This window comes from Rhinolophus hipposideros, assembly GCF_964194185.1.
Source record: "Rhinolophus hipposideros genome assembly, chromosome: 8".
NCBI classification, from domain to species: domain Eukaryota; kingdom Metazoa; phylum Chordata; class Mammalia; order Chiroptera; family Rhinolophidae; genus Rhinolophus; species Rhinolophus hipposideros.
The window spans coordinates 77,744,914-77,772,262 of NC_138054.1; the positions used below are offsets into that span (position 1 = coordinate 77,744,914).

Here is a 27,349-nt window from a genome sequence, read left to right on the forward strand (position 1 = left end):
GGATAAGGAGGTGCTGGGCTCAGCCAAGGGGTAGAGGCCTTACAAGAAATACAGGCAGGGAAGAACTGGCAAAGAGAGCCTGGGGAACTGGGACCATCCTGATGACCTTTCTTCCTGCAGTCCCAGAGGATCCTCTCAAATGTGCAAGGTGTTCCCCACCCCCATTGGAGAATTGCAGAGGCAGCATCAGGTGGGAAAGGGCACAATACCTGGGAGGGGGTAGGTACAGGTTATATTACAATAAACAGTAGCTATTATTAAATAACAATAGCTGGCCAATTTCCAGCAGGGGGAGTCTTTCGCACCCCTGTGGGTTTCAGAGGGGCTTCCCTACCCGGGTACTGGGCGGGTACTGGGCGAGATTCTGGCTGAGTCGAGATTTGGGCTTTGTAGGCTCTACAGGACTGAGAGGGGATGGGGAAGAAGAGGATAGGGGGAGAGAGAGAGAGGAACTCAAATAGGGAGCCCATCATAGCAGGGCAATGGCACAGTGGGCTTCAGGGCCCATCAGTAATCAAGGTCGGGTTTCCAAGCCCACCCAGTCACCCCTTTGGCCTCTCACTAAATGCCAGCCACTTTGTTAGGCCCCGCCCAGTCGGCAAGCCCACGCCCATTCCCGCCCGTGACCCCGCCCTTGTGTTCCAGCCCCTCCTTCGGGAGGAAGACCCCTTGCTCAGCTCCACCACCTGGCCCCTTTCCTGGTGTCTGCACCTGGTCGGCCCTTGATGCCCCAAGGAGACCTAAAGAAGTAGTGCGGGCAGGGCCGAGGGCAGGGCCTTGGGGAAAGGGGGCTCAGAAGGAGCGGTCCCCCGCTGCGGTCCGGAGTGGGGGGCGGCCCCTGCTGAGCGCACTCACTGCCTCTGGGTCGGTCCTCGGCCCGCAGCCAGTGCGGGCGCGGCCGCTGTTTGCTCAGGGGGACGGGCCGGAGGAGGCGTTTCTCCTCAAATGAGCGGATCCGGGTGGCCCCTGCGTCCCAGAGTTGTGCCGCGACGCCCCGAGCCCGGGGCTTTGCCCTGGACATGGCCGAGCGGTGCGAGGGCCTGGGGACCCGCCTGACCCGCCTGACCCGCCGCCTGGCCAGGCTAGGGGTCCGCAGAGAAAGCAGGGAGAAGCAGACCCCAGAGGAGGCCAGAGCCCGGGATAGGTGAGGGGATGGAGGAGGGCTTCGTGGGGCGCCCCTGGTGCTTAGGGGTGTGTGTGTGTGTGTGTGTGTGTGTGTGTGTGTGTGTGTGTGTAGTGGATGTTCAAATAAGTGTATGAGTATCTCGGAGCATAAAAATATGTGTCGATTTTGGATATGTGAATGTGATACAGGTTTTTATACAGTCCTTGTGCTCTTTTAAAACTTTAGAACAACTTTTGCGATTTCATAAGTTAGGCTCCTGCCTTGCAGACATTGGTTTCCTCTCCTGAGGACACAGTTTAAAGGCAAATGTAGTAGCTCCTTCCGCCTGTGTGGACTTTGATTTTCACATCACAAGCCAGTTTCTCTTTGGTCTTCATGTCCCTTGGTCATGAGTATGACAGGTTCCTGAGCAGTGTTAGGCTGCACTGCATTTGCCCTTAGATGCCGCACATGGTTTTCCCTGCATCCTAGATTGTAACAATCAACTTTATTTGCCACTTGCTTCATATCTTAGCTGGATTATCTCATTTAATCCTAACAGCAGTCCTATGAGACAGGTATTCTGTGATTCAGGCATAAAAATGGAGGTTCAGAGAAGTGAAGTCACCTGCCTAATGTCACAGGGCCGGGAAGTGGTGGAGTTGGGATACAAGCTTAAGCAGTCTGACTCCAGAGCTCACATCCTGAAGGCTTGGGCCGCTCTGTTGCCTTGACAGTCTGCAGGACTGCAAGCCAGGGGGCCAGAGCTCTGTTCTAACCCTAGGTGCCACTGGCCACGTGACCTTGAAAAAATTACTTCTCTCCGAGCCAGTCACTGGTAGCTGATGTTTGAGTGGGAGGAAAAAGGCCATGTGGATGGCCGGGTAGAGTGGCTGGGAGGGGGAATAGTGGAGTACCCCAATAGCTCCCGGGCCCTATATCCGAAAAGAGGGTGGGGTGTTTGTGTGTCTAGGCAGTTACTGGGCAATTTGTTCTGATCTTATCATGACACAACTGTCTTCAGCTCCCTCTGGGAGGAATGGGGGCGTGGTAGGGCAGAGTGAGGGGAGGGGTTTGTACTGCTCTCTCACCCCAAAGAGAGTGGAGGGAAGGGCCTAGCCACCCTATGCCCGGATGCCTGGGTGCCCTGGGGATAGGGATGGGGTGGTGCCCACTCCCTGCCAGTGTCTTGCCTGCCCCTGCTGGAAGACACGCCCTCCCCCTTTACCCCGTCTGGCAGGAATCTGCCCTATAGGCCCAGGTGGCACTGCCCCTCCCTTTCCCCACTTCACATGAGGTGGGGTTGAGATGCAGGTGAGTTGGGTGTGGAGGGCAGGGAAGGGACTGTGAAGGCTACAGTGCCAGCATGATGACACATCCCATGTGTGCACTTGGACTCAGTTCTCACCAGCCGTGGGAAGGGGATTCTGGCACTGAGTCACAGGACTCAGATTCCTGTTGATTTCCTGGGGTGGGGGCAAAGTGCATGGGGGAGGCAGCCAGGGCACTTCCCCATCTTACCCCTGTTAGTGTGGTGATGTCCAATCAGCCTTTGGAGTGTCTTAATTTCAAGGCTCATTAGCTGTGTGACTCCAGGCAAGTTACTTCACCTCTCTGGGTTTCCGTTTTTTTATCTGAAAAACAGAGCACTAATATACAACTTTTAGGATTATTGTGGAGTTTAAAGGCTATCATGTAGGCACAATACCTAGTGCTAACCCTGGAACAGGGAGGGTCTCAGCCGATGGTGAGCTTTTGAATTATTGGGGCACTGTCCTTTTTCTCTATTCTAGCCCTGATACATGCCTAGTCCTCACTTTTGTTCCAAGCCCATCCTGTTTCTTTCTCTGTCTCTGGGGGTACAGCGAATAGTCGGGGGAGGGAACAGAGAGAAGGCTGCTGCATAACACTCCCTTTTCCCCAGGTTTCAGGAACTCACCCTGCCTGTGGGCCTGAGAGAAGTAGGGGGAGGGCAGAGGTCCAGTCTTGGGGTGAAGAGGAGGAGGCTACCTCACTCCCTTCCCCTTGTGCTTCCTTCCCAGACCCTGGGGTGTCCAGAGCTGCCCTGACCTGGCCCAGGACCAGGGCAGCACCAGCAATGAGAGCTTCAAGGTAGGAGAGAATGCAAAGGCAGAAGCCCTGAGAACCCTGACTCATAAGTCAGGCCACTGGGGTTCTCTAGTCCTCCCTCTGCCGCTGATTCACTGGGTGACCCTGGGAAGATCACTCCTCATCTCTGAACCCCAGTTTCCCCATCTGCAAAATGGGAATAATAAAGCCTCTCAAGGCTGCTGTGAGAAATGAGATAATGGATGTAGAACCTCCAACATGGGGCCGAGGTGCTCAGAAAACATCAGCTTCCAATGCTGGGCCTCCAGGGAAGCAAGTAGGGTCACGGCCTGTTCCCAGGACCCCCTTTTCTACACTTTTGGGTTTAGCTTGACCTCCAATTTTTGGCTCATTTTCCCCAATTCCTAGCATTGACTCCTGTGGGACTTAACTTTCTGGCCCCAGTTTTGCCATCTGCAGTGGGGACCTGAGCCATGGATTAAGCAGTACTCGGTAGCCTCCCCTTGGGGAAGCAGAGGATCTCTTCTGGAGTTGGCTCAAGCAGCCATGTGTCTCTCTGTGGTCCTGAATATCATTAATAATTACTAACACTTAATTGAGTACTTGTTATGTGCAGGTGCTCTGCATGGATTATCTCATGCAATCTTTACAGCACTCCCAGAAAGCAGGTAGTGTTATTATCACACCCATTTTACACATGGGGAAACTGAGATGCAAGAGGTATTGCAGCTAGGAAGTAGCAGCGCTGGGATTCAAGCCCGGTTTGCCTCACTCCAAAACCCCACATGAATCACGTTCCCCTCTTATCTCTTGAGGTGTTCAGCCCCTGGAGAATGAGAGGCTGCATCTATTTCATAGAGGAGTAAATTGAGGCATTTGGCATCAAGGGCCTAGGAAGAATTTTGACCCCAGACTTGGCTCCTCGGTTGCTAAGAACATAAGCCCATCCCTGAAAACTGGTGGTGTGGGGAGCAGTGTCCATATGGGTCTGGGATCCTGGGCCCTTTCCCCTCACTCCCACAGCTAGGCTTGGTTGGCTCCAGGGGGAAGACCGCAGACAGAAGTCAGGTTTATCCCATTTTCAGGGGAATCCTCTTCCCTGGCTCCCTCATGTCCCAGGTACATCTCTATGTCCAGGTAACTCCTCCCGGGTGTGTCTGGGAATCCCAGGTGGGAGGGTACTGGGGAGGTGGCTTCAGGCTCTCTGGAAGCCTGGAACAGACAGAGGCCATGAGCACCTGTGGCAGGCATGCCCACGCAGCCCCTAATCCCCAGGGCAGCTGTTTCCAAAGGGCTGGAGACCTGCGGACGCCTGGGAAAGCAGCGGTTGGCTTGAGAGGTGGGCCCTCACACGTGACTTTAGTCATGTCAGTGTCCTCTCTGGGCCTTACTTTCCTCATCTATAGAATGGGAGGGGGTGAGTTAAATGCTGAAGGGTCTTCCCAGAACTCTACCCCTTTGTCCAGCTCTCCTGGCCCTGGCAGCGTCTCCTTAGGCAGCTCTGCTTGATGTCAGAGCTCTGTTCAGCTTCTCCTGTGCCAAAGAGAGCAGTCAAGGGAGGGCAGGGGGAAGATGCTGTCACCAGGCTCTTGCATCTGCTTTCCCTCAGACCCAAGCCCAGAGCTGCTCAGAATGGGACCTTCGGGAAGGGAGCCGTGGTTCCTGGCTTTGGAAGCGACGACGACGACGACACAGCTCGGTGGGACTCACTCAGCCTCTGGGGCGCCTACAGAGACCAGCTGTGGGCAGCGCCTCTGACATGACCAACTATGCCTCTGAGGGGTTGGAGAGCCCAGCACTGGCAGCAGAGTCTGCTGGTGCCAGGCACCCCTCATGCCCGGTGCCAGCTCCTGGACGTTTGGAACAGGAAACCCCAGACAGTGCTTGCCTGCAACCCCCATACATAGCCCGAAAGATCCCTCTGAATCCTAAGCCACATTGCAACCTAGAAAACACGTTGCCCCACCCAGCATCCTTCCCCATGGCAGAGGGGGCAAAGGGCGAGCCTGCCACCCCAGAGCCAGTCCTGCCAGAGCCAGCTCAGATCCTACCTGAGCGTTCCTCTGCCAGGAAGACCCGCTACAACATCACTGTCATCCTGCAAGGGTGTGGGCAGGCACCTGGGGACGAGGGTGAGGAGCCCAAACCGGCCCAACCAGCTCTCCACCCCTTCTGCCCTGAGGAATCCAGGGGCTGGCAGAAAGCTTCCGAAGGGCCCCGCCCCATCACAGGGTACATGACTGAACCGCCCCAGGAGCCCTGGCTAAGAGCGCCCCATCAGGAGAGCACAGCCAAGCGGCAGGAGCTTCAGACCCCCTGGACACCTGGGTTCCCACACAGACGGTGAGTACAGGTCCGTTCTCATGTGGGGAGACGGTGGGAGGAAAACTGGCTGCCCTCTCTGGGGTCTCTGCCTTGTCTCCAGACTTCTTCAACTCTAGGCCCATTCATTCAGCTCCCTGAGCATGAATTGACTCTGCCATCCCCCTCCCACCCAGCTTGCCCTCCTCTCCCTCCCCTTACCCACAGCCTACCTCGTGGAACCCATTGCTGCTCTCTTCCCCTGTCTACTGAAGGAGGTGAAGATCCTCTCATGGAGAGGATGGGGGAGAGGTCCTCTTCTCCTTAGCAATACCCACCACTCCCTGGTTCTGTTTAGGAGACCACAGACCTCGCTCATCTGAGAATAGGCACCCAGCTAAATAAAGTGCTGGGTGTCCTGGGGCAAGTTGTTTAACCTCTCTGAGTCTTGAGTTGAGTAGATTTGGTAGCTGGAGATGAGGTGGTTACAGTATCATGCTTTGAACTCTAGCGTTGGGCTGCCAAAATAGCAGGGATGCTTATTAATAATGCCTCAATTGCAGTAATAATTACCCCATCTCATTCTGTGTCAGCAGCCACAGGAACAGGCGCCAAGATTCCCGAGACTTGGTTTTTATTTGTGTTGAAATGAGTCTCCCAAATCTGCCTGGTAGGCTCAGAGGTGAAAGGGTGGGTCCCTTAAAATTCGCTGACCTCTCTAGGACCACTAGGTAGGGGCACTGGGCCACAAATGGGGCTCTGAAAAGTTCCTAATGGTGGTGGTGGCTGTCATTTATGGTTTGTTTTCTAAACATAATCCTATTTAATGCTCACAAAAGACCCATGGAATAGGACTAATCCTGCTCTGCACCCCACACCCCAATTACAATGAGGAAACTAAGGCTCAGAGAGGTTATACCACTTGCCCAAAGTCAAGGGGCCAGAATTGGAATGCGGGTGCCTGTGCTCTAACCACGTATCTATCCTGCCTCTCACAGAGGCCTTGGTCGTTGGCTCTGTGCACACAGTGGAGGGTTGAGTGTGGTTGCTGTGTGGACTCCAGGGTTTTCTGCGACCGTGTTGAGATGGATTTGGCAGCCTTGTGCTAGCAGAAGCAGCACCAAGGATGCCCAGGCCTCCGGGCAGGAGTCAGGGTACCTGGTCCTGTGGTGAGGAGGAGGGCGATATGGAACCCAGCTGGCTCAGAGACCCGCCTGGGTGCCCTAGCTGGAGGAGAAGGGCTGTAGAGAGAGGGGAGGTGGGGGAGGAGGCAGGCCTCGAGAGGGGGCAGAAGAAGCAGTAGGTTTAGCTGGAGGGAGGGGGGCTGGCTATTCTGGGCCCGGGTGAATAATGACAGACTTGGGCAGGGGGCTAGGACTCACTTAAAGAGGAGGAAGTGGACCTCCAGGGATGTCATCCTTCTGTGTCCCTGGGATTCCTGGACCGGAATTGGAAAATATAGGGAGTGGGAGGCAAGACAGAGATGGGTCTGCACGTAGGAAAGTGTATACATCTCTTGGTGTGTGTCTATGTTCAAGTATAAGTGAATTTCAAGGGGAGGCAGGCTTGGGGCTGTGAATTGACTGTATGCATGTATTGTGAATGTGTGCTTGTGTCATTGCGTCGCTGTATGTGCGACTTGTGTGTCGCTGTGTCTCTGAGTGTTTGTAACTTTGACTCTGTGTGTTTATGTCTGACTGCGTAAGTCCATCTAAGTGTCTGTATGTTTTTGTGCCTGTGCGAACCTGTGGGTCTGTGCTGCTATCGTCCCTGTGTCAGTGTGTGCCTGTATGACGCAGCATGTGTTTTCGGGCCTGTGGGCCTGTGGACTGGTTTGGCCTAGTTTGGGGGTGACTCACTGGTAAGCGGGGAGAATCCAGGACTTGTTGGGTTAGACAAAGCTCTTTCCCACACTCCCCCCGCCCCTTCCTCAGCCTCTCCCTTCCCAGCCCCACACACCTTATTTGGAGGTCACAGGTTACCTTGCCAACAAATCACCTTCTGATTTGGGGCCCTGGAGAAGAGAGGGCTCTGAGAATGGGCACTTCTGCTAGCCTAGGAAAGGCACCTGGGTCATTGGGGTGTGTCTTCAGAGCAAGGACAAAAAGGGGGAGCAATAGGCGGACAGATTCCAGCACATTTGAAGAACATTCTAGCAGTCATGACTGTCCAGGTATTAGACAGGTCAACTGTCAAATGGTGACCTCCCTGTCCCTAGAGGTATGCAGGCAGAAGTGAGTGACCACATGTGTGTGGCATGAGTAACTATCAGGGGTGTTGTCCAGGGATAGGGTTGAGTTGAGAGAGGCACTGAATTCTGATTGTTGGGAGGTAACTGAAAATATCTGATCTGATTATCAACAGCTTCCTTTGAAGCTGCTCTCCTGTTGCTTTGCCAAAGCCTATGGGGTCTTCCAAATGTAGTTCCTGTTTGTATATCTAATTCTTTGACCTCTGGACTCCTCGGATACCACCTTCATGGGAAAGCTGGCTTTGGATGAACCTAACCAGGGCATAGGGCATCACCTAACACAATCAACATTGAATGAATGAATGAGTGAATGAATGAATAAATGACTTAGAACTCAGGCTTTGCCTCTTACTGTTAATGCCCTCAGGGACAGGGAATCTCAGAGAATAGTAGTTATTATTATTGCTATTCAGAAGTGGAGAGGAGACTCAGGGGTGCTCAGTGCAGGGGTGAAGTTCCATGTGGGGGGATTCCCAACAAGGAGGACAGAAGAAAGAAAGGGGACTCCTTAGTGAGGACAGGGGAGAGGGTCGGAGCCTCAGTGAAGGGCTACAGTCCAGGGTCTTGGGTGTTGGATTGTATCCTGCTCTCTGGAATTCTGGCCCAGGGAAAGAATTGGGGCTGCATCTCAGCCCCCCACCTTCCCCATACACAAAGCTTTTCTGGGGCCACTCAGAGATTGTCCTGGGCCAGATCACATATTGTCATAGCCACTGGGTCAGGTCAGGCTACCCTGAACCTCAGCCTTTTCATCTCTGCCCCTCATAAAACCTGAGTCACTGCTGGGGCCACGGGCAGGGTCAAAGTTCTAGATTCCATCGGCTTCTCAGGAGGAAGGAAGACAAAGTAGGGGAGGGCACTTGTGGGCATGGGTCCATTTCTGGCCTTACCTTCCCTTATAGTGGTCTGGGTCTGCCTCGTGAGAAGAGGAATAGACCTGAAGACAGGCTGGGCCTGAGGCTGGGGATGAACAAGATGACCTCTCGGGTCCTTGGGGTCTGAGAATAGGATGGCCCTGGTCAGCGCAGCCTGGAAGTCAGAGTGGGGTCTGGACGGCACCTCCAGAACTGCTGTGGACCTCTTTAAAAGTAAATCTCCAAACCACAGAGTCTCAGTTTACCAGGTAAATACATTAGGGAGTTTGGTATGGTGGTTAAGCACTTAGGGTTGGGGTTTTAGCTTCTGCTACTGTGTGACTCTGGGCAAGTTTCGTAGCCTCTCCGAGCCTTCCTCCCCTCCCCCACCCCATCAGCAAAATGAGAATGTTTGTTTATAATTTATTAATAATTTATTCTTTATGAGGTATCAAATGCATGGGATTCTTTTGAGGATTCCATAGGACAATGAATATAAAGCAGTTAGTGAGGTGTTTGGCACAGAGTAAGCCCTCAACAAATGGCTTTTGTTGTTGTTATTACTATTAAAACAGAGAGATTGACCAGAGTTTCTTAGAGATTTTCTCAGACTTTGTAATTATTATCCCCTATTTAGTAAAGGAAGTAATGGTAACTCAGAGAGATCAAGGAGGGTCCAAAAAGAACTAAAACCCAGGCCCCACCTCCTAAGGAGTGAAGGTGAGATGGCAAGGACCACAGGAATAGCTGGATATGCTCAGAATCTTTGCCTCCGGGATAAGAGGAAAGATGTCTGGACATGGATTCAGATATGCATTCAAACCCCAGCTTGGCGACTTGGCAGATGGATCACCTTGGGCCAGCCACTCTTCTCTGACCCTTGATTTCTTCACCTGTACATGGGGGAAGTAACCATCGAGGAGAAAATTGAGGGAGTACATTCAAGTCCAAAGTGCTGGGAACTAAGAGGCTTCATTCAGACCCGCAGATGCACCCAGACATGCACCTAGGCTCAGTCACACCACCTGCTCACCTGAGCACACCTGCTAGTGTTTGGTCACAATTCTCCAAAGTGATAGCGTGAAGTTTGTGAACCAGCATTTTAGTTTATAAGGCGAGGTTTTGTTCTCTCTCTCTTATTGGATGCTGACAATAACACTATGAAGCACATACTCTTATTATTACAATTTTGTAGCTGGGAACCCTAAAACTTGAAGGGGAGAAGTGCCCTGCCTAAGGTCACCCAGCTAGTAAGTGACCGGGCCAAGGGGAACCCACCTTTGCTTGAGACCAAAGCCCGTCTTCCCTTCCCTTCCCATTTTATAATGGCGGGAACGGGGTCAGAACAGTTGCCTAGCTTTCTGCTTTTCTAGTTTTGGGGCTCCTTGAGCAGAGTCCCAGCCTCATCCGTAGACCAGTGGGTCAGACCGTATACCTTTCTGCTCTCTTCCCTCCCTCTTTTCCCAGGCTCAGACCTGTTTCATGCCTGGAAGGACCCTGGCTGGCATAGGGGATCGCCTGAAAGTGGGGGAAGGGGTGGGAGAGCTGAGAGTATCATGCCCATTTTACAGATGAAGAAACGGGCTCAAAAGGTCAAATGACTTGCCTGAGGTTACCCAGCCTGCCCTTGGAAAGGGTGGTTATTCTGCACTATGGAGCCACCCTCACCACCCCCAACTCTGACTCTCTTCTTTCTGGAACCATCTACAGGGAGCTGGGCCACAGTGAGCCAAGGACACTTCAGGATAGGTTGCTGGAGCCCAACATGGAGGAGGCAGGCGGGCCCCCAGCTAGGGCTGAGGCCCGAGTGGTGAGTGCCAGACTGACATGGCGGCAGCGGCCCCCTGCCCAGGAAGAGATCAGACACCATTTTCATAAGGTATCCCTGGTGTCAGAGGCCCCGATGGAAGCCCCCCAGGAGGAGATATTTGGGTGCCGCCACCATGGAGAGGAAGTCAATGGCTTTGCTGCATGGAAAGAAGAGACTATGAATCACCGAGGTCCCCAGGATGGGGCTGACTCCAACAGCTTCCAGAGCCATGGGCCCATCTTTTCCAAGAAGTACACACTACCATCCAAGGAGAAAAGGCTGGTGAGGAGGCTGAAAGAGGCTGTGGACCAGGTGGATGGCAGCCCCCAAGACCCCAGAACTGAGCCCTCAAGCCTGGGAGCCACAGCCAGGACTGAGTTTTTGGTGCCTCTGCCTGGGCCCCGGGAGCCGAGCCCCCACCCAGGGGTGAGCTTAGAGGAACGGCGGATGACACGCACGGTGCGGACCACTGTGGTGATGGGAGGGCACGTGAACCGACGAGTGAGCAGCTCTGTGACCTTGGGGCCAGCGCTCCCTGGGGAAGCCCTGCCAAGGGGCCGCAGTGCTGTGCGCACGGTCCGGACAGTGGCGGTGGGCCCCAAGGTTGAGGGCTCGCCCAGCCGAAGTCAGGCCCTAGAGCTGCTAAGCAGCCTTATACCTGCTGAGCGAAACCCACCCGCCAACCAGCTTCCCAGGCCCATGGCTGCAGTGCCAACGAGTCCAGGTCTGGACAGGACAGGGGGCACAGCCCTGGGACAGCTGTCTGAGATGGGGACAACAGAACCAAAAGACAGATCTGCCCTGGCCCCTGCAGGCATCCCAGAAGGTGCTCACGCACCTCAGAACCAAGATGTCTCTGCAGCCCAGGCAGACCAAGACCACGGCCGAGCCTGGGATGCCAGGGCCCATGAGATCCCAAGGGTGCAGGAAGCCTCCAGCCCCACCCAGTTCCCTCTCCAGACCCACACCGCCTCTCTGGTCCGAGTCCCCCCCGCTGAGCAGCCTGCAGTGCCCACTCACTCCAGGACCCAGCTCACTCTTGATCTCAGGGCATCTATGGCCCTGCCCTCTGTAGAAAGGGAAGGGCTCACAGATCCCCCTGCTGCCACCATCATGCCCATGGTAAGGAGTGAGGTTGTTACAGTCCCTGAACTACCTCTTTCTCCATCCTCTGCAAGAAGGAAGGCTGACCCCAGCCCAGGAAACCTTCCTACTTCATCTTCCCCAATGAATAAGGTTGCTCAGGACTCTGAAAATGTCCCTACCTTCTCCCTTACCCAGAAAGAGATAGTACAGGCCCCTGGTGTTCCTGCTGACCCATCCCTCACCCAGAAAGAGGGTGTGCAGGGTCCTAGTGATCCTGCTGCCTCATCCCTCAAAACAACCAAGGCTGTCCAGAGCCCAGAAGGAAGACCTGACACCCCCAAAGAGGCTGTCCAGGGCGTTGAAGGCAGCCTTGCCCCTTCCCTTACCAAGGAAGAGTCTGTTCAAGGCCTGACTGCTCCTGCTATCCCACCCCCAAAGAATGATAAGGTTTTCCAGGGTTTTGAAGGGAGCCCCTTCTCATCTCCCACAAAAAAAGAGGTTCTCCAGGGCCCTGGTGCTTCTGCTGGCCCATTTTCCACACAGAAAGTGGTTGTCCAGGACCCGGCTGTTCTCCCTGTTCTCTCCTCCTCAGTGAGCCTGGTGCCTCCCAGCCCAGGAGTCCCCCCTGCCCCAGTGCCGATGGGAACAGAGCCCAGCCTGGAGTCCCAGCTTGTCCCCGACTCCACCAAGGGCAAGGTGCTTCCAGAACCATTGAGGGAGGAGGAGGAGGAGGAGATGGTCCTGGCAGCCGACCTGGAGATTTTCCTGGATACCCTGCGGAGCATGGAGACCCCTGAGATCCTCCGCACTCACCGGCTGCCACGAGCCCCCCGCTCCTCCTACCTGGCCATGTATGCCACGCTGCCCCCCATTGAGGAGGACCAGCCTGGACCATGGGTGCTCGGACCCATTCCCCAGGAGGTTCCTGCACTGGAAGAAAAGGAGGAGGAAGTGGAGGAGGAGCCACCAGAGAACCCCTACCTAAGTGAAGATGAGAAACTCCAGCGCAGGCAGGAGAAAGCCAGTCCCAGCCCCTCCTGGGACTCCCGCCCAGCCAGGCCCCCCCAGGCCGCTTGCTCTCCTATGGAGATGATGAAGAAACATGTCACGGAGGCCAAGGGCTCCCACGCAGAGCCAGAGTGGCAGCCAAGCAACAGGCCCACTTCCCGTCTTGGAGGCAGCCTTCTCTTTGGGGGTCTGGAACCACTGGGCACAAAACTATCCGCTCTGCCACCCCATGGGGCACCAGGGGTCAGGAAGGTGCCAGGACAACTTCCCCTGCTCTGCAGTGAAAGGCCGCTGCCAGAGAAGCCCACATGTGCAGGGCCCCTTGAGGCCTGGGTGAGTGAAGCCTTGGGTGGACAAGGGAGGATACCTGGCCTTACCAGCATTTAGGTGGTGTGAGGACCATGGTACTGGCAGGCAGAATCTCCAGAGGCCAAAGGCTTGGGCCTGAGGTCTGGCTCGGGGGGACCCTGTGCCAGCCTCTTCTCTCGGCCTCATTCTCTCTGCCCCAACAGCAAGGGTTTGCTCTGTGAATTCCAAAGGGCATAGTGGCTCCCATCTCTTGGAAGCTGGGGAAGGGGAGGGAGAGGGACCGAGCTCCTAGGACAGGGTGATGAGGCCCCTGAGGGTTGGGGACAAGTACGGCATCCTCTGTGGGGGTAGAAGCCAATAGGGAGGATGTGGGATGCCATAAATGGCAGGTTGTAGGAGGCAGTAAGGAGATGACCCCACAAGACTTATTACCCCTTCACTTCCAGAGCCCAACATTGAAGACCCAGGGCAAGCTGAACACCAGGCCTGGAAAGGTAGGGAGGTGGGGGCAAGTGTGCAGCAGGAGGTGGGGGCCTGGGGACAGAGCCTAAGGATCCCCTCTGTGCCTTCTCCAGATAATCCTCTTCTCAGAGCCCGGCTGCCAGGGCAGTAGCAGGGAGGTTTGGGACGACATTGCTGATGCTTCCGGCTGGGCCCAAGTGGCCTCCATCAGGGTGGTGCGAGGCTGGTGAGTTCGAAGTGCCTGGGATGGTGGCAGGGCATGGGGCTGGGGGGTGCTGCCTGTGAACCTGGGGCAGTTAGGGCAGTGAGAAGTGCCCAGGCCAACCTGGCAGAAATCCTCTGTTTCCCAGAGACCCAGCCTTGTGGGTATAGCCTCTTCCACCCAGTGACCCAGGGTTTCTGTGCCCACAGCTGGGTGATGTACGGAGAACCAGAGTTCCAGGGCCAGAAGCTGGTCCTGCCTGAAGGAGATGTGGAACTCGGAGCCTCAGGGCCAGGGCGGAGTACCCAGGGCATCGGCTCCCTGAGGAGGGTTGTCCGGGTGAGTGGGCTGGGCTGGGGACGGGGGGGGGGGGGGGGGGGGTGGATGTTGCCTTGTATACGGGGGCCCAGGGCCCTGAGAAGGGAGACAGCCTCAGGCTCCTAGAGTTGGAATCTCTGGGAGAGATCATACGAGGTATGGGGCGAAAGGGGGTTTATTATGAACTAACCTATAGATTCCTGACCTTGGGGCCAACAGTGTTCTGGGGAGTGCTCAGCCTGGCTTGGGGAGGAGAGTGGGGTGGCAGAAGCCAGGCAGAGGCCAAGCCCCAGCTCGGGAAAGCAGCCTGGGGAAGTTTGAGCTGGCACTGGAGATTCAGTTAGAACAGCAGAAACAGTTGGGGGTAGATGTGGGTTCTCGCCCACCCCCAGGGCCCAGGTGCTTAGGCCCACAGTCAGACCCAAGGTACACCTGGCATTTGTTCATTCATTAGCTCAAAGAAGCTTGTTTAATGTCTGCTGTGAGCCAGCCAGCACACCAGGCAATGGGGTGTGAGATGGGGGAGATCTGCTCTCTGCCCTGCAGGACTCAGGGTCAAGCTAGGGTATCAGGATGGGGGTGGCAGCAGGAAGGCTGCAAATAAGATTAGGGATTTATAAACACCCCTCTGGCTGCCAGGAGGAGAAAAGACTGGATGGGGACCCCAGAGGCAGGAAAACCAGGAAGGGCTGTGATTTCCAGCTGAGAGTCACCTCTGAATTTGAGGGAAGGATATGTAGTTTGAAAAGGCATAGTCAATACTATAGTTTCATATCTGTAAAGTGGGGGAAAAACAGCATTGTTTTTATAACAGCCATTTACAAACTACCGAAATTAAGCTTGACAAAACCATCTTGGCCACTAAGGAGAAACAGAAGAGAAAGCAGGGCCTATCAGACATTTTATTTTATTTTTAAAGAAAGGAGGAATAACTCCAAGTCCAGAGCGGTTGCAATCCTCCTGGTAAGAGAGTTTGAAAGATGAGGAGTGTTAATTAGGGCAGTGGCGCAGCCATGTAAAGGAGGAGACAGTTTTCAAAGCCTTTCCCGAAACACACAAATGTTTAATGGACAATTTATTATGAGCTTCTTGCAATAAATTCATCTTCATGTGGGAGGTTACGAGATTCAAGAGAAAAACAAGGGCTTTGAAGTCAGGCGGACCTGGATTCATTTGATTCATTCAGCATTGATTGGGCACCTAGTGTGTTCCAGGCACATGCGAGGTGCTGGTTTGCAACAGTGAACAAAAAACAAACTGCTCTGTTCTTGGCCTTGCTACTTACAGTCTGTGTGCTCTCAGGCAGGCCATTTAACTTCACTGAGCCTCACTTTCCTACTCTGTGAATGGAGTAATAACTCCCACTGGGAGGACTGAGGTGGGAGGGGATATGCCCTTAGCATCATGCCTTACATTCAGTAGGTGCTTCATAAACACCTGACTGATGAAGGAAGGAGTGAATGAAAATGGTCCTAGTAAGGAAGAAACACCCAGAATGTAGAGGACCTGCTGCTTCCTGGGATGAGGTGCAGGTGGAGCCAGCCTGGATAGGGGCAGGAATGGTACATAAAGAAAAGGTCAAAGTTACACTTCAGGAAGCAGCTGTCCATCCCACCCATCCCTCTACCAGGCTGGACCTCAGGCTGCCCGTGAGGCAAGGAGAAAGTCATGGCACTGGCTGGGAACTTTGGTCTCAGATCCCGAACGTCCAGCGCTGGCCCAGCAAGGACTTTTGTCTCGGTTTGTCTGGCTGACCTTGAGAGAACACCCAATCATTCTCCTGGCTTCTGGGGAGATGGCCACAAAGGTTTCCCAGAAGCTCTCCTGGAGGCCTGACTGGACAGACTTGGGAAAGCACGTGTGGGCAGGAGGTAGTATCTGAGCAGTGTTGTTTTACATTTTATGTTCCCATCCCTCTCCCACAGGACTACGTTATCCCAAAGATCAGACTGTACTCTGAGGAGGGTCTCAAGGGGGAGCAAGTGAAGCTAACTGAGGCCTTAAAGGACCCCCAGAGCCTGGAGAGGCCCCTGCAGGTGGCATCTGCTACTGTCTCTGCAGGACTGTGAGTGTGGGCTGTTCTGGAATCCTTTCATTTAATATTTACTGTGCTGGGTGCTGGGGACACAGAAGTGACAGGACACAGTTCCTGGCCTCAAGAAGTCCTCAGTCTACTGGTGGGGACAGGCAAGTAAGCAGACAGTGCCAATCGAGAGTTCTGGAACGGGAGAGCATGGAGCTGTGGGAGCACAGAAAAGCACCAAACCAGCCTGAGGTCAGAGGAGTCTTCCTGCAGGAGGAGACACCTCAGCTGGGATGAATTGGCCCCAGAAGACTCTAAGCTCCTTGATGGCAGGGATTTTGTATGTTTTGTTCACTACTGTATCCCTGATGCCTGAAGCAGGGCCTGGCGCAGGGTAGATGCCCCTAAATATCTGGTAAATGAATGAATGGGGGAAAGAGTATATCTGGCAGGAGAACAACACCCCCAAAGGCCCAGAGGTGCAAGATCTTAAGCTTCAAATGTTCAGTTTGGCCAGAGAAAGCAGCAAGTGGGGAAATGTGAGACCCAGGAAGAAGGCACGGGGACAGACTGAAGGGTCTCTAGTGTAGCTGGGCGGTATTGTGAGGTTAACTGGGAAGTACTGGGGGTGTTAAAGCAGGTATGTGTGCTAGAAAGAATTCTCCAGCTGCTGTGTGAAATCAGAGAAGGCCAGGCCAGAGGAAGGGAGACTGATGGAGTTACTACTGCAAGAGATTATGGGCGCCTGAAATGTTCTCTTGACAGGGGCCTCTCCCCCAAAACATCCTCCCCTCTAAACCTTCCCTTCCCCCTGCCAATCTGTGTCCCTGGGCATCTGGGATACAGCTGCCTCTCTGCCTCTCCCCAGGTGGCTGCTGTACCCCAAACCTTTCTTTGAAGACACTCCCTGCATCCTGGAGCCTGGAGAGTACCCCACCTCAGAGGCTTGGAGTACATCAAACTCCAGCGTGGGCTCCCTGAAACCCTTGAGACTGGTAAGGAGTAAGTGGTCCCAAGTAGCCTTGTCCTACAGTCTGGTGCATGAGGCAGGGCCTGGGAGCTCTTACTTGGAATGGGATTGAAGGAAGGGGAGGATTAGTCCAAGAGGTGGGGGAGAGGGAGGACATGGGGTCAGCCACTTTTAGGGGTCTCAAAATCAAGCAAATCCTAGATAGCCAACCCCAGCTATCTTCCATAACTTCTGGGCCAGTGTCTCAGCTCTGTCTCCTCTGTAGGGCTGTCCAAGAGTGGAGAAGCCAGGGGAGCCCAAGGTAAGAGTCTGGGCTTCTGGGTTAAAGAGGATCTTTGGGTGGAATGTGTGTATGTGTGGCTATGGTAGCCTGAACTGCGAGATGGGAGATGAGGGCCCTGGGGGCCAGACACTGGGACAGGGAGAGTGGAACCCGATGGACTCACTGGGAACTGGCTTTTGATGTGTAAGGACCAGGTCAGAGGTCAGAGAAGAGACAGGAGTTACACAAAGGCATGGGGCTTAGTGAGGGAGTGGAAGGGCTTAGTTCTGGGCTGATGCTGGGCAGAGCCATCCTGGATGGCTGGGTTTGGGTCCAGATCACTCCCCACCAACCCCACCACCCCCTCCCACTAGGCTGTGGTATATGAGGCCCCAGATTTTCAGGGCCTGAGCTGGGAAGTGAGCGGAGACATCTACAACCTTCAGCAGCCAGAGGACAGCCACAGCCCCCACCTGGCCTCCGTGGGGTCCCTGCGAGTTCTTGGGGGCTGGTGAGGACTCAGAACCCTTCCTTCTGCCTTATCCTCCTCGCTGGTCTCTACCCTGGGGGTAGGGAGTGACCTGGCTGCCTAGGGGTGGGAGCAGCTGTCTTACACATCTAGGGGCCTCCTGTGACTGAGTCTGTTTGTTCCCCTCTGTCTTCCCCCAGCTGGGTGGGCTATGAGAAGGAGGGCTTCCGGGGCCACCAGTATCTGCTGGAGGAGGGGGAATATGCTGATTGGTCACATTGGGGAGGCTATGATGAGGCGCTGGCCTCCCTGCGAGTCATCCGGACGGTAAGCAAGGGCAGCTGGGACTCTGGCCACAGCCATACTTCCCCCGGGGCAATTTCTTGAGGGAAGAATTTGTGCTTCATCTCCCTGTTCTCCAGAGTACCTGGAAGTGTTCCCTGAGGTCTAGCCTCTCTTCCTCCTGCTGCTCTTCCCCAGGCCACACTGATGGCCTCACCCCAAAGTCCCCTGGTGGGCTGCTTCCCTGGGGCCTAGTCACTCCCAGGGGTTTCCGTGGGTGGGTGGGAGAGACCTGACTGTCCCCGGGGCGCAGGACTTTGCGGACCCGGCCGTGGTGCTGTTTGAGGCCATGGACTTCGAGGGGCACAGCGTAGAGGTGAGCGAGGCATTGCCGGACGTGGAGCTGGCACGACACGGCCCCCACACGCAGGCTATCCACGTACTCAGCGGCGTGTGAGTGACCTCCGGAGCCAGCGGGCGGGGGTGGGGGGTGGGGGGTGGGGGGTTCCAGCAGAGGTGCCGGCTTCGCCCGCTGACTCGCGCCCCGCCCTTCCGCAGGTGGGTGGCCTATCAGGAGGTGGGCTTCTCCGGGGAACAGTACGTGCTGGAGAAGGGCGTGTACCGCAACTGCTACGACTGGGGTGCGGGCAACAGCACCCTCGCCTCGCTGCAGCCGATCCTGCAGGTGAGTGCTCAACGCAGGAGTGGGGCTTGGATTCTGAGATGCGCCCACCGGAGAGGAGCAGACGAAGGACTCAGCTCGGAGCTCGTGGGGGCGGGGCCCCTGGAAGGGGAGGAGCTAATACGGATCTGAGCTCCGGGAGAATTACGGTTAGGTTCCCGAATATTGAAACCAGAGGAACTGAGGCTAGTGGCTGGTGCACTCCTTAAGTCCCCAAACTTTTGTCCCTCCCTTCAGGTCGGGGAACACAGTCTGCACTTTGTCTCAAAGGTAAGGAGCTGGTGGGAGCCTCTGTCTCCTCTTCCCTCATTTCAAATCTCTCCCTCTCTTCCCCATTCTCTCTGCCTCACTCCATCGCCCTCCTTCTATCTCATCTATTCCCGTCTCTGCGCCCAGATTCAGCTTTTCTCGGGCCCCGACTTCCTGGGAGATCACATCTCATTCGAGGATGACCAGACCTCTTTGCCCGCCTCCTTCCAGCCCCAATCCTGCCGTGTCCACGGCGGCAGGTGAGGACGTCAGGGAGGGGAGGCTGGGAGGTGTGGGGCGTGGGGGTGTGGGAGGCAGGGCACACCTGTTCTTCTGAAGCGCTTAACTCAACTTGAAAATCGGGGCTGCAGGAAGAAGGCCCTTCTTTTCAATGATTTCCTTATTCTGGTTTCCCTGAAAGTAGTTATTCTGTCCCGAATCATTCAATCTTAAAGAAAAATAAAGTTTTAATGGAAAACGTAAAACTTGTAGATAGTATAGTATAAAGAACTCCATATCTCTTATAAGAAAGGACCCCTCCACACACACATAGCCACAAGTTATTATCACAGCTAATAAAATTAACAATAATTTATTAATATTACCTAATACCCAGCCCATGTTCAAATTTCTCCTGTTGTCTCAAAAAATTCCTTTGTAAAATTGGCTTGTTTTTCTCAGGATCCAAACAAGGTCTGCGCACTGTATTTGGTCATTTTGGTCTCTAATGTATTACAAGCCTCCCTCCTCTTCTTTTTGTTTTGATACCATTTATTTGTTGGAGGAAACCCAATAGTTTGCTCTCTGAATTTCCCATCTTTTGTCTTTGGCACTTGCTTCCTACTGGTGTCTTTTAACTTGTTCCTGTGTGCCCCATACTTCCCGTAAACTGATTGTTAGATCTAGAGACTTGAGATTGAGGGTGTTTTGTTTTGTTTTGTTTTGTTGGCAAGACACTATAGATGGTGTTGTGTACTTGCCACTGTGTCCCATCAGGAGGCCTGGGTCTGCTTGCCCCACGTTTAATGATACTAAGATCCCTACATCATAGATTCCCTATTTACCCTCCCTTATGGTTTTAGTATCCATTGATGATAATTGCCTAGATCCATTACTTCTTCAGAAGTTACAAAATGATGATTTTGTAATTTTTGTTATTCCTTCTAATATATTAGCAGGAATACTTCTGTAAAGAAGAATTTCCCTTTTCAACTATTTGTTTACCCTAAATAGTTTATACCAAAAAAAGGCAGTTTGATCTTTCCCAAGGATCATTGTTTGCCTCTTTTTCTTGACCAATATTCAGAATAATTACTGAATTGGTGCCCTAGCAACCTCCAAAGCTGACCAATGAAGATTTTTAAAAATTATTGTTATGAACTCATGGATTTTTATATATTTGAAATGCTTCAATCCATTGTAGTCACTCTTCTTTCATGTGCGCAAATTGTTTCATCTTTGGCAAATGGGAGCCCCTTCAAATTGCCTCCTGGGTCCTTTTGATATGGTCGTAAAAGTTTTTTTTTCTTATAACTTCCTTGTTTTTCTGGTAAAATAAAATGATCCAGGATAATGTTGCATTTTTTTTTGGGGGGGGGGTCCAAATTTGAAATCAGCCAATTCCCAAGGAACTGTTGTTCATTTTTGTTGAAATGTATTTAGAGACCAAAATCTGCATGCTAGGTGTTTCAAAATTATAATACTAATGTTACTACTATCGGTAAAAACCAGTAAATGCTGTTTGAGGTTTCTTGGTGGTTCTTTTTGTCCTCAGGACATTTACCTACATCTCATTGGACACGTACAGTTCAAAATATGTTTTTAAGACATTTAAAATAACGTTTTGTTTTTCTGTGTGGTTATGCCACCAACCTGATATACAGTTAGGTTTATTAATTTTATTTAATTTATTTTAATTTTTAGGGATCTTTTTCACTTTTACTTAATTCTCAATCACATATTTACAATGTAGTCAGCTTGGACTGCTATAATACCATGCACTGGGTGGCTTAAACAACAGGAATTTATTTTCTCACAGTTCTGGAGACTGGACAGTCCAAGATCAAGGTGCTGGCCGATTCAGCTCCCTGGTGAGGGCCCTCTTCCTGGCTGGCAGATGGCTACCTTCTTGCTGTGACCCCACATGGTGGAGAGAGAGCTCCTGTCTCTTCCTCTTCTTACAAGGACACTAATCCCATCATGGGGTGTCTATCCTCATGACCCAATCTAAATTTATTACCTCCCAAAGGACATTAATTGAGGTTAGGGCTTCAATACATGAATTTTGGGGAGACACAAAATTCAGTTCTTAGCAGTTCCAAAGTCAAGTCTTATGAACACCTTTGCCCTTTTTCTTTCCCTCCCCCTGTTGGTGATCTTTTTTTTTCCTTTTTTTAGTGTTTAGTTTATTTTTTCCATTGTTTTTTCCTTTTGAAGATATAAACAAATATGCACTGATATAAATTTACATTTAACTATAGAAACCAAATATATTTTGTTTCCCTCCTCCCTCATTTTCTTACACAAAAAGAAGCATACTACCACCTGGTGAATATATTAAAGACCACTGAATTGTACACTTTAAAAGAGTGAATTATATCTCAATTTTTTAAAAAAGAAGCATACTAAAAATACTATGATACACCTTGTTTTTGTTTTTTACTTAACAATTTGGAGATCACTTAGTAGCTCGTTAAGTATTCCTTTTCATTTCCTTTTACTACTATGTTATACTCCAGATTTTTAGTGTATTCAACCAATCTCCTACTGATGGACATTTGAGCTGTTTCCACTCTGCCATTGCCAACAGTGCCGTCATGAATGGCCTTGTGAATGTGTCATTTCATGTTTTTGAAGGGAGTCCTTGGGATAGATTCCAGGAAATAGAATTGCTAAGTAGTTGTGCATAGAGTTTTGCTTGATATCACCAACTTTCGCTCTACAGGGGCAGTATGATTTCAGTCAGTTCTTTCTTTAGTCTGACCTGAGTCCCTGTTGCTGCAGTGCCTGTTCATCTTTGACCTGCCCTGGACTGGGGGTTCACAATCAAGTCTGCATCCACTCTGTTGTATCTGAGGGGGCCTGGGCAGGCTGAGGACAGGGCAGGCTCAAATATCCACCCACGCACCTCTCCCCCTCTTCCCCTTCCCGCAGCTGGATCCTGTTTGATGAGAAGAACTTTGAGGGGGAGCAGCACATTCTCTCCGAAGGCGAGTTCCCCACTCTCACGGCCATGGGCTGCCTAGCCTCCACGGTCCTGGGCTCTCTCCGGAAGATACCGCTGGTGAGTGCACCTGTCCAGTTCCAGGCAACCCCTGCGGCAGGCGGTGCTGTTGGGGGTATCCTGAGCCTGTTCTCACTGTCGAGTGGGCTATTGGGGCTTGGATCCAGTCTTTCTCAGAACGAACCCAGGTCCCCCTGATCCCAGGGCTTCAAAGCCGGTTCAACTTTCTAGAAATGTATCAAGCACCTGCTAAGATAGGTCCTGGAGATGCTGAAATAAATCAGACACAGCCCCACCTTCAAGGAACCTGTGGTTACATTGACATAAAGACTGCAATGCAGAGGGGTGTGTCCAGATACAGAAGTGACACAGGAACAGGAGAGACTGGCACTCAGAGGTGGGCTGGGAACAGGGCCTGGACTGCTGAGGTGGTGGTTCTGTGCAGGGAGGAATGACATAGAAAGGTGGCTCTGCTGTCGTGTGGAGAACGGATGGGTGGGGGCAAGACAGGGGGTTTGCTGCTACGATAAGCCAGAAGAGATCATGATGTCCTGGACCAGGGAAGAGATGGAGAGAAGTGACATGGGCCATATTAAAGAAGTCTGTGGGACTTAGTGTGACCAGCTCGGTGGGCCAGCAGCAGCAGTATGAGCAGAACGGCTGACTTTTACTGAGCACACACCATGTTCCAGGCAATATTTTAAAGGCCTCCTGTCTACTAAGGCATTTCATTCTTACCACAACCCTATAAGGTTTGTTATTATTACTATCTACCTTTTCCAGATGTGAAAACTGAGGCACAGAGAGGTCATGCGACTTGCTCCAGGTCACACAGCTGGTAACAGGCAAAGCCAGGTTCTCCCTGAGGTAGCCCAGCTCCTGAGTCCAAGCTCTTTATAACTACACACTGAGCTCTGAAGGCAGAGAGACCTGGTTCTGAAGCCCAGTTTTAGAGCCTTGAGCAAGTGGTTTAATCTTCCCCAGCCTCAGTTTCCCCTCTACTAAGCAGGGATAATGATAACACCTACCTCAAAGGGTTGTTGAGAAGTTATAATATAATCAGGTAAAGTGCTTAGCACAGAATCTGGCATGTAGTAAGCCCTGAATATGTAAGAACTGCTATAATTACCAGTATTATTAGTACACTATTAGTATTACTGTTATTCTTAAAAGTGCCATTTACCAGGGAGGAGGTTTGAGGGGCAATGAGGGGCCCAGTCTGGCACATACTGTATCTGAGAATCTGGGGGACACCCAGATGGCAGTGTCCAAGAGTCAGGAGGAAAGAGGGCCTGAAATACACATCTGGGAGTCAGGGAGCTGAGAGTCTGGGGCTGGGGCTCTCATGGGCCTCACTCCCTCTCCATGCTCCCGGCCCGCAGCACTTTTCAGAGCCCTCCATTTTCCTGTATGGATTGGAGTGTTTCGAGGGGAAGGAGATTGAGCTCAACAAGGAGGTGCGGAGCCTGCAAGCTGAGGGCTTCAACAACCATGTGCTGTCCGTGCGGATCCAGGGGGGCACGTGAGTGGATTGTGGGGAGGCACAAGATTAGGGGCTGCTAGTGAGTGAGGGCTGGGTCTCTGGCCCCTTCCCCTTCCCAACTTCCTCTCCCCTCCCAGCTAAGAGGGAGGGAGAAGTGCAGACTGAGGCGGGTCATGGCGCTCAGGGCTTGGACCCCAGCCCAGGGTGGGGTGGGGGGTTCTCCAGAACCCTCTCTGCTCTGCAAACCCCAAATCCACTTTCCAGTCTCCTTCTCCTCCCTTGGGACCCTAACCCCAGGCAGAGGAGTCCCAGCAGGAGAAAAAAGGAGGTGGAGAATGTTCTGACATCTGTGCCTCCTTCTCCACGTGTCTGTCTGTCTTCCTCTCTGTGTTTCTGGCACTTTCTGACCCAGCTGGGTAGTGTGTGAGCACAGCGACTTCCGGGGCCGCCAGTGGCTGGTGGGCAGCTGTGAGATCACCAACTGGCTGACCTACAGTGGGACCCAGAGGGTGGGTTCCCTCTACCCCATCAAGCAGGTGAGTAGCGTGTCAGGTGGAGCGTGTCTGTGCGGGTCTGTCTGGGTATGTATCTGTGTGTTTCCCATGTTTCCCAAACTCAACACATGTGTGCTTTTGTCATAATTTTTGCCACGTCAGCATTCCTCTTGAACCATTACTTAATATTTTTCTCTAAATCAACTCACTTTTTTTTTTATCCTAAGGAATAATATTCATAGAATCATGGGTTTGATGTGGATGTATAATTTTTCCTTAGACAATATAATAATTTAAAAAATAATGTAATACGCTACCATTAAATGTTTAACATATGTTTATCCACGTAGGGCTAAAAATTATCCCATGTACCACCCAGCAGTAGTAAGCACACCTCACTTTAGGAAATGCTGTGTCCATATGTCTGGACATGTGTCTCATTTCTGTACCTGCATGTTAACGTGGGGGCACAGCGTGTGCGTGTGTGTGCGCGTGCACATGTGCCCATCTGAGGCTATTTCTGTGTCTGTGATATCGTTTGTGTCCATGTGTCTCTGTGCTCTGGAGGTCACCTGTGGTTATGTGTGTGTGTGTGTGTGTGTGTGTGTGTGTACATCTGTGAGAGTGTGTTTATGACTACACGTGCCTGTGTTGGTGATGCTTTGCAAGTGTGTGTTTTTGTAGGAGGATATTGTGTGGTCCCTATATTCACAGACTCTTATAACATCAGTGCTAGAAGGTATCTTGGAGATTATCTCCATTCCCCACATTTTACCGATGGGGAAATAAAGGCCCAGAGAAGTGGACAAGGATTTGCTCTGCAATCTTGGGCAAGTACTGTAGCTCCGTGGACCTCAGCTTCCTCATCTTTAAAATGGGGTAATATATATGATGGAGTTGTGTGGCGGACTGAAGATAAACAGTGTATGTAAAGTTCTTAGAACAATGCTTGAGTTCTAAGTCTATGCTTGAGTGGGTCAGCATTCCACAGACGTTAGCTGTGATTCTTATTGCTATTACTACCATCACCACTATCTGACCCCCAGCTGATTTGGCAGAGCCTGGTCTGATGTCTGACCGTGCAGTGTCTGCCTTGCCCTGGTACCTCTTCAGCATGAGTGTGTGTGTGTGCATGCCTGTGTCCCTCCAGGCATCCATCCCTTCAGCCAGCATAAGTGCCTGGCGTAGGATAGGCTGGGGGGACCCGTGCCTCAGTTAGGATGTGTGAGTTTGCGTGGCTGTGAGAATCCATGTGTTGTGTCTGCTACAAACTTCTGTGCAACCTGGTGGACTTTGAGTGCATCTGCCAGTGTGTCCCTCTGCACGTGTCTGTGGGTATCCATGGACATGGAACTGTGTGGATATGGGCATATGCTATGGATGTGCCCTTGGTATTTGTGTGGGAAATAAGGAATGGCTTAAAGCAGGGCTAAGGAAGGTTTAGGGATAGGAAGGAGGGCTCAGGAGCTTGGGATACTGGAGGGTCCAGAGTTGAGGGTGTTGGGGGCCCAGGTGGGAGCATCCTAGCCCAGGGAGCCCTGACTCTCGGCTCCCCCCATTCACCAGCACCGGGCTTATTTCCGCCTCTGGAATGCGGCACTGGGGGGATTCCTGGCAGTGCCAGACCACGTGGAGGACATGAAGGCGGGCCGTGTGGTGGTCTCCGAGCCTGGAGCTGGAGGCAGCTGCATTTGGTACTATGAAGATGGGCTGCTGAAGAACCAGGTACCGGTTCAGGGGCTGGGACAGGGGCACCAGGGCCCCAGGCACACATAGGCCCACCTTAGGGAGTCCCAGCTCAGACAGGAACAGGACCCACCCTTGGGCCAGAGAGACAGAGACACACACAGACACCAGGACTCGGGGAGGTGGAGATTGCACGCTGTGCACCCCTGGGCAATTCAGGCTCTTCTCTGAGCCTCAGTCCCCCATCTGCAAAACAAGAGCATTGAATCAAAGTCTAAGGGACTTCCCAGCTCTGTTATCCCGTGACAGAACTTAGATCTTATTAATAATGATAGATTCACTCCACGAACGTTTCCTGAGTACCTACTATGTGCCAGGACCTGTTCTAGGTGCTGGGAATACAGCGGTGAAGAAGACACGTGACTCCTGCCCTCCTAAAGCTTACATCCTAGTGGGAAGAGGCAGAAACAACTTAAATGAGTAAAATACCTGAGTACCTTAGATGATGAAAAGTGCAAATGTCACTTTCTGAGAAGGTGACATTTGAGGAAGGCAGCTGTGCAGATGTCTGAGGGAAAAGTGTTCCAGGAAGAGGGAACAGCAAGTGTAAAGGCCCTGAGGTGGGAACATGTCTGGCACTTCCCAGGACTAACAAGGCCACATGAATGGCTGGAGTGAAGTGAATGAGGGAAGAAGTAGCAGGAGATGAGATTAGAAAGGTTATGGGGGTGTAGGTCTTTCTAGGCTATTAAAGGGGGTTTGTCTTTTACTTAGGATGAGAGGGAACACTGGCATTGTGCCAGATGCTGCATTAAGCCTTTCACATGAGTACCTCATGTAATCCTTAGCGGGCACGATGGGCAGGTCCTATTTTACTCTCCATTTTCAGGTGAGGAAAGCAGAGCACAGAGAAGTCAAGTAACTGGCTGAAAGTCACATTGCCAATAAGTGTGCTGAGGCTTATCTGATGCTAAAGCCAGTCATGGAAGCCTTCCTGAGGAGCTCATATTTTTCAACCCTTTCATGGTTTCTCACACTGAACCCTCACAACAACCAGCACTTGGGGATTCCCATCCCCAGGAAAACCAAAGCTCAGGATTAAGAGATTTGCCCAGAGTCACAGTCCATAAGAACCCGGATTCAAAACTGGGTGTGTCAAGGGTGGGTTGGGCTTGGTGGAGTCCCTGTGAGGAGGAACAGTGCTTGATGAAATCCTGGGGCCTCAGGTGGCCCCCACCATGAGCCTGCAGGTGATTGGGCCCCCCAGCTCAGGCTCCAAGGTGGTGCTGTGGGCTGAGAGCCGCCTGCCCCGCCAGACGTGGAGCATCAACGAATCAGGCCACATCTGCAACCAGATGTTTGAAGGCAGGATCCTAGATGTGAAAGGTAAGGCAGGGGTGTGTGCTGGAGAAGCAGCCTGAGGGGGCTGAGGGCGGTGGTGCCCCCAGCTCTCTCTGACCATCTCCCCATCTCTTACCCTCTCTCCCAGGTGGCCGGGGCTATGACCGGGACCATGCGGTGCTGTGGGAGCTGGTGGAGGACAGGGCATCCCAGATCTGGACTGTCCATGTGCTTTGATACCCACCCTCCCCAGCCCTGGTGGCTTTCCCTGGGATGAAATGTTTGTATAGGTTTTGTTGTTGTAACATAAGTTGTTTTCTAATATGCCCTCGGTATCCTCATCTCTGCGCACCTTAATATTTGAGGGTGGGGTAAGAATGTATTCCCCTGACATCCCCCTACACTCAGG

The 27,349-nt window shown here is 52.5% G+C and overlaps 1 protein-coding gene across 1 annotated transcript; it reads left to right on the forward strand.

Moving 5' to 3' along the window:
* Window positions 1–1,019: 1,019 nt before the first annotated feature.
* Window positions 1,020–27,177, forward strand: CRYBG2 (crystallin beta-gamma domain containing 2; the record flags this gene model as incomplete). Its single annotated transcript, XM_081058064.1, has 22 exons — window positions 1,020–1,144; window positions 3,148–3,217; window positions 4,785–5,518; window positions 10,292–12,818; window positions 13,241–13,288; window positions 13,370–13,482; window positions 13,668–13,797; window positions 15,702–15,841; window positions 16,668–16,794; window positions 17,035–17,070; window positions 17,406–17,542; window positions 17,701–17,827; window positions 18,096–18,235; window positions 18,341–18,467; window positions 18,702–18,734; window positions 18,861–18,973; window positions 21,867–21,996; window positions 23,319–23,458; window positions 23,832–23,955; window positions 25,480–25,638; window positions 26,826–26,985; window positions 27,089–27,177. 22 exons carry the CDS (start codon window positions 1,020–1,022, stop codon window positions 27,175–27,177), a joined length of 5,529 nt encoding a protein of 1,842 aa, XP_080914190.1.
* Between the last annotated feature and the right edge of the window lie 172 nt (window positions 27,178–27,349).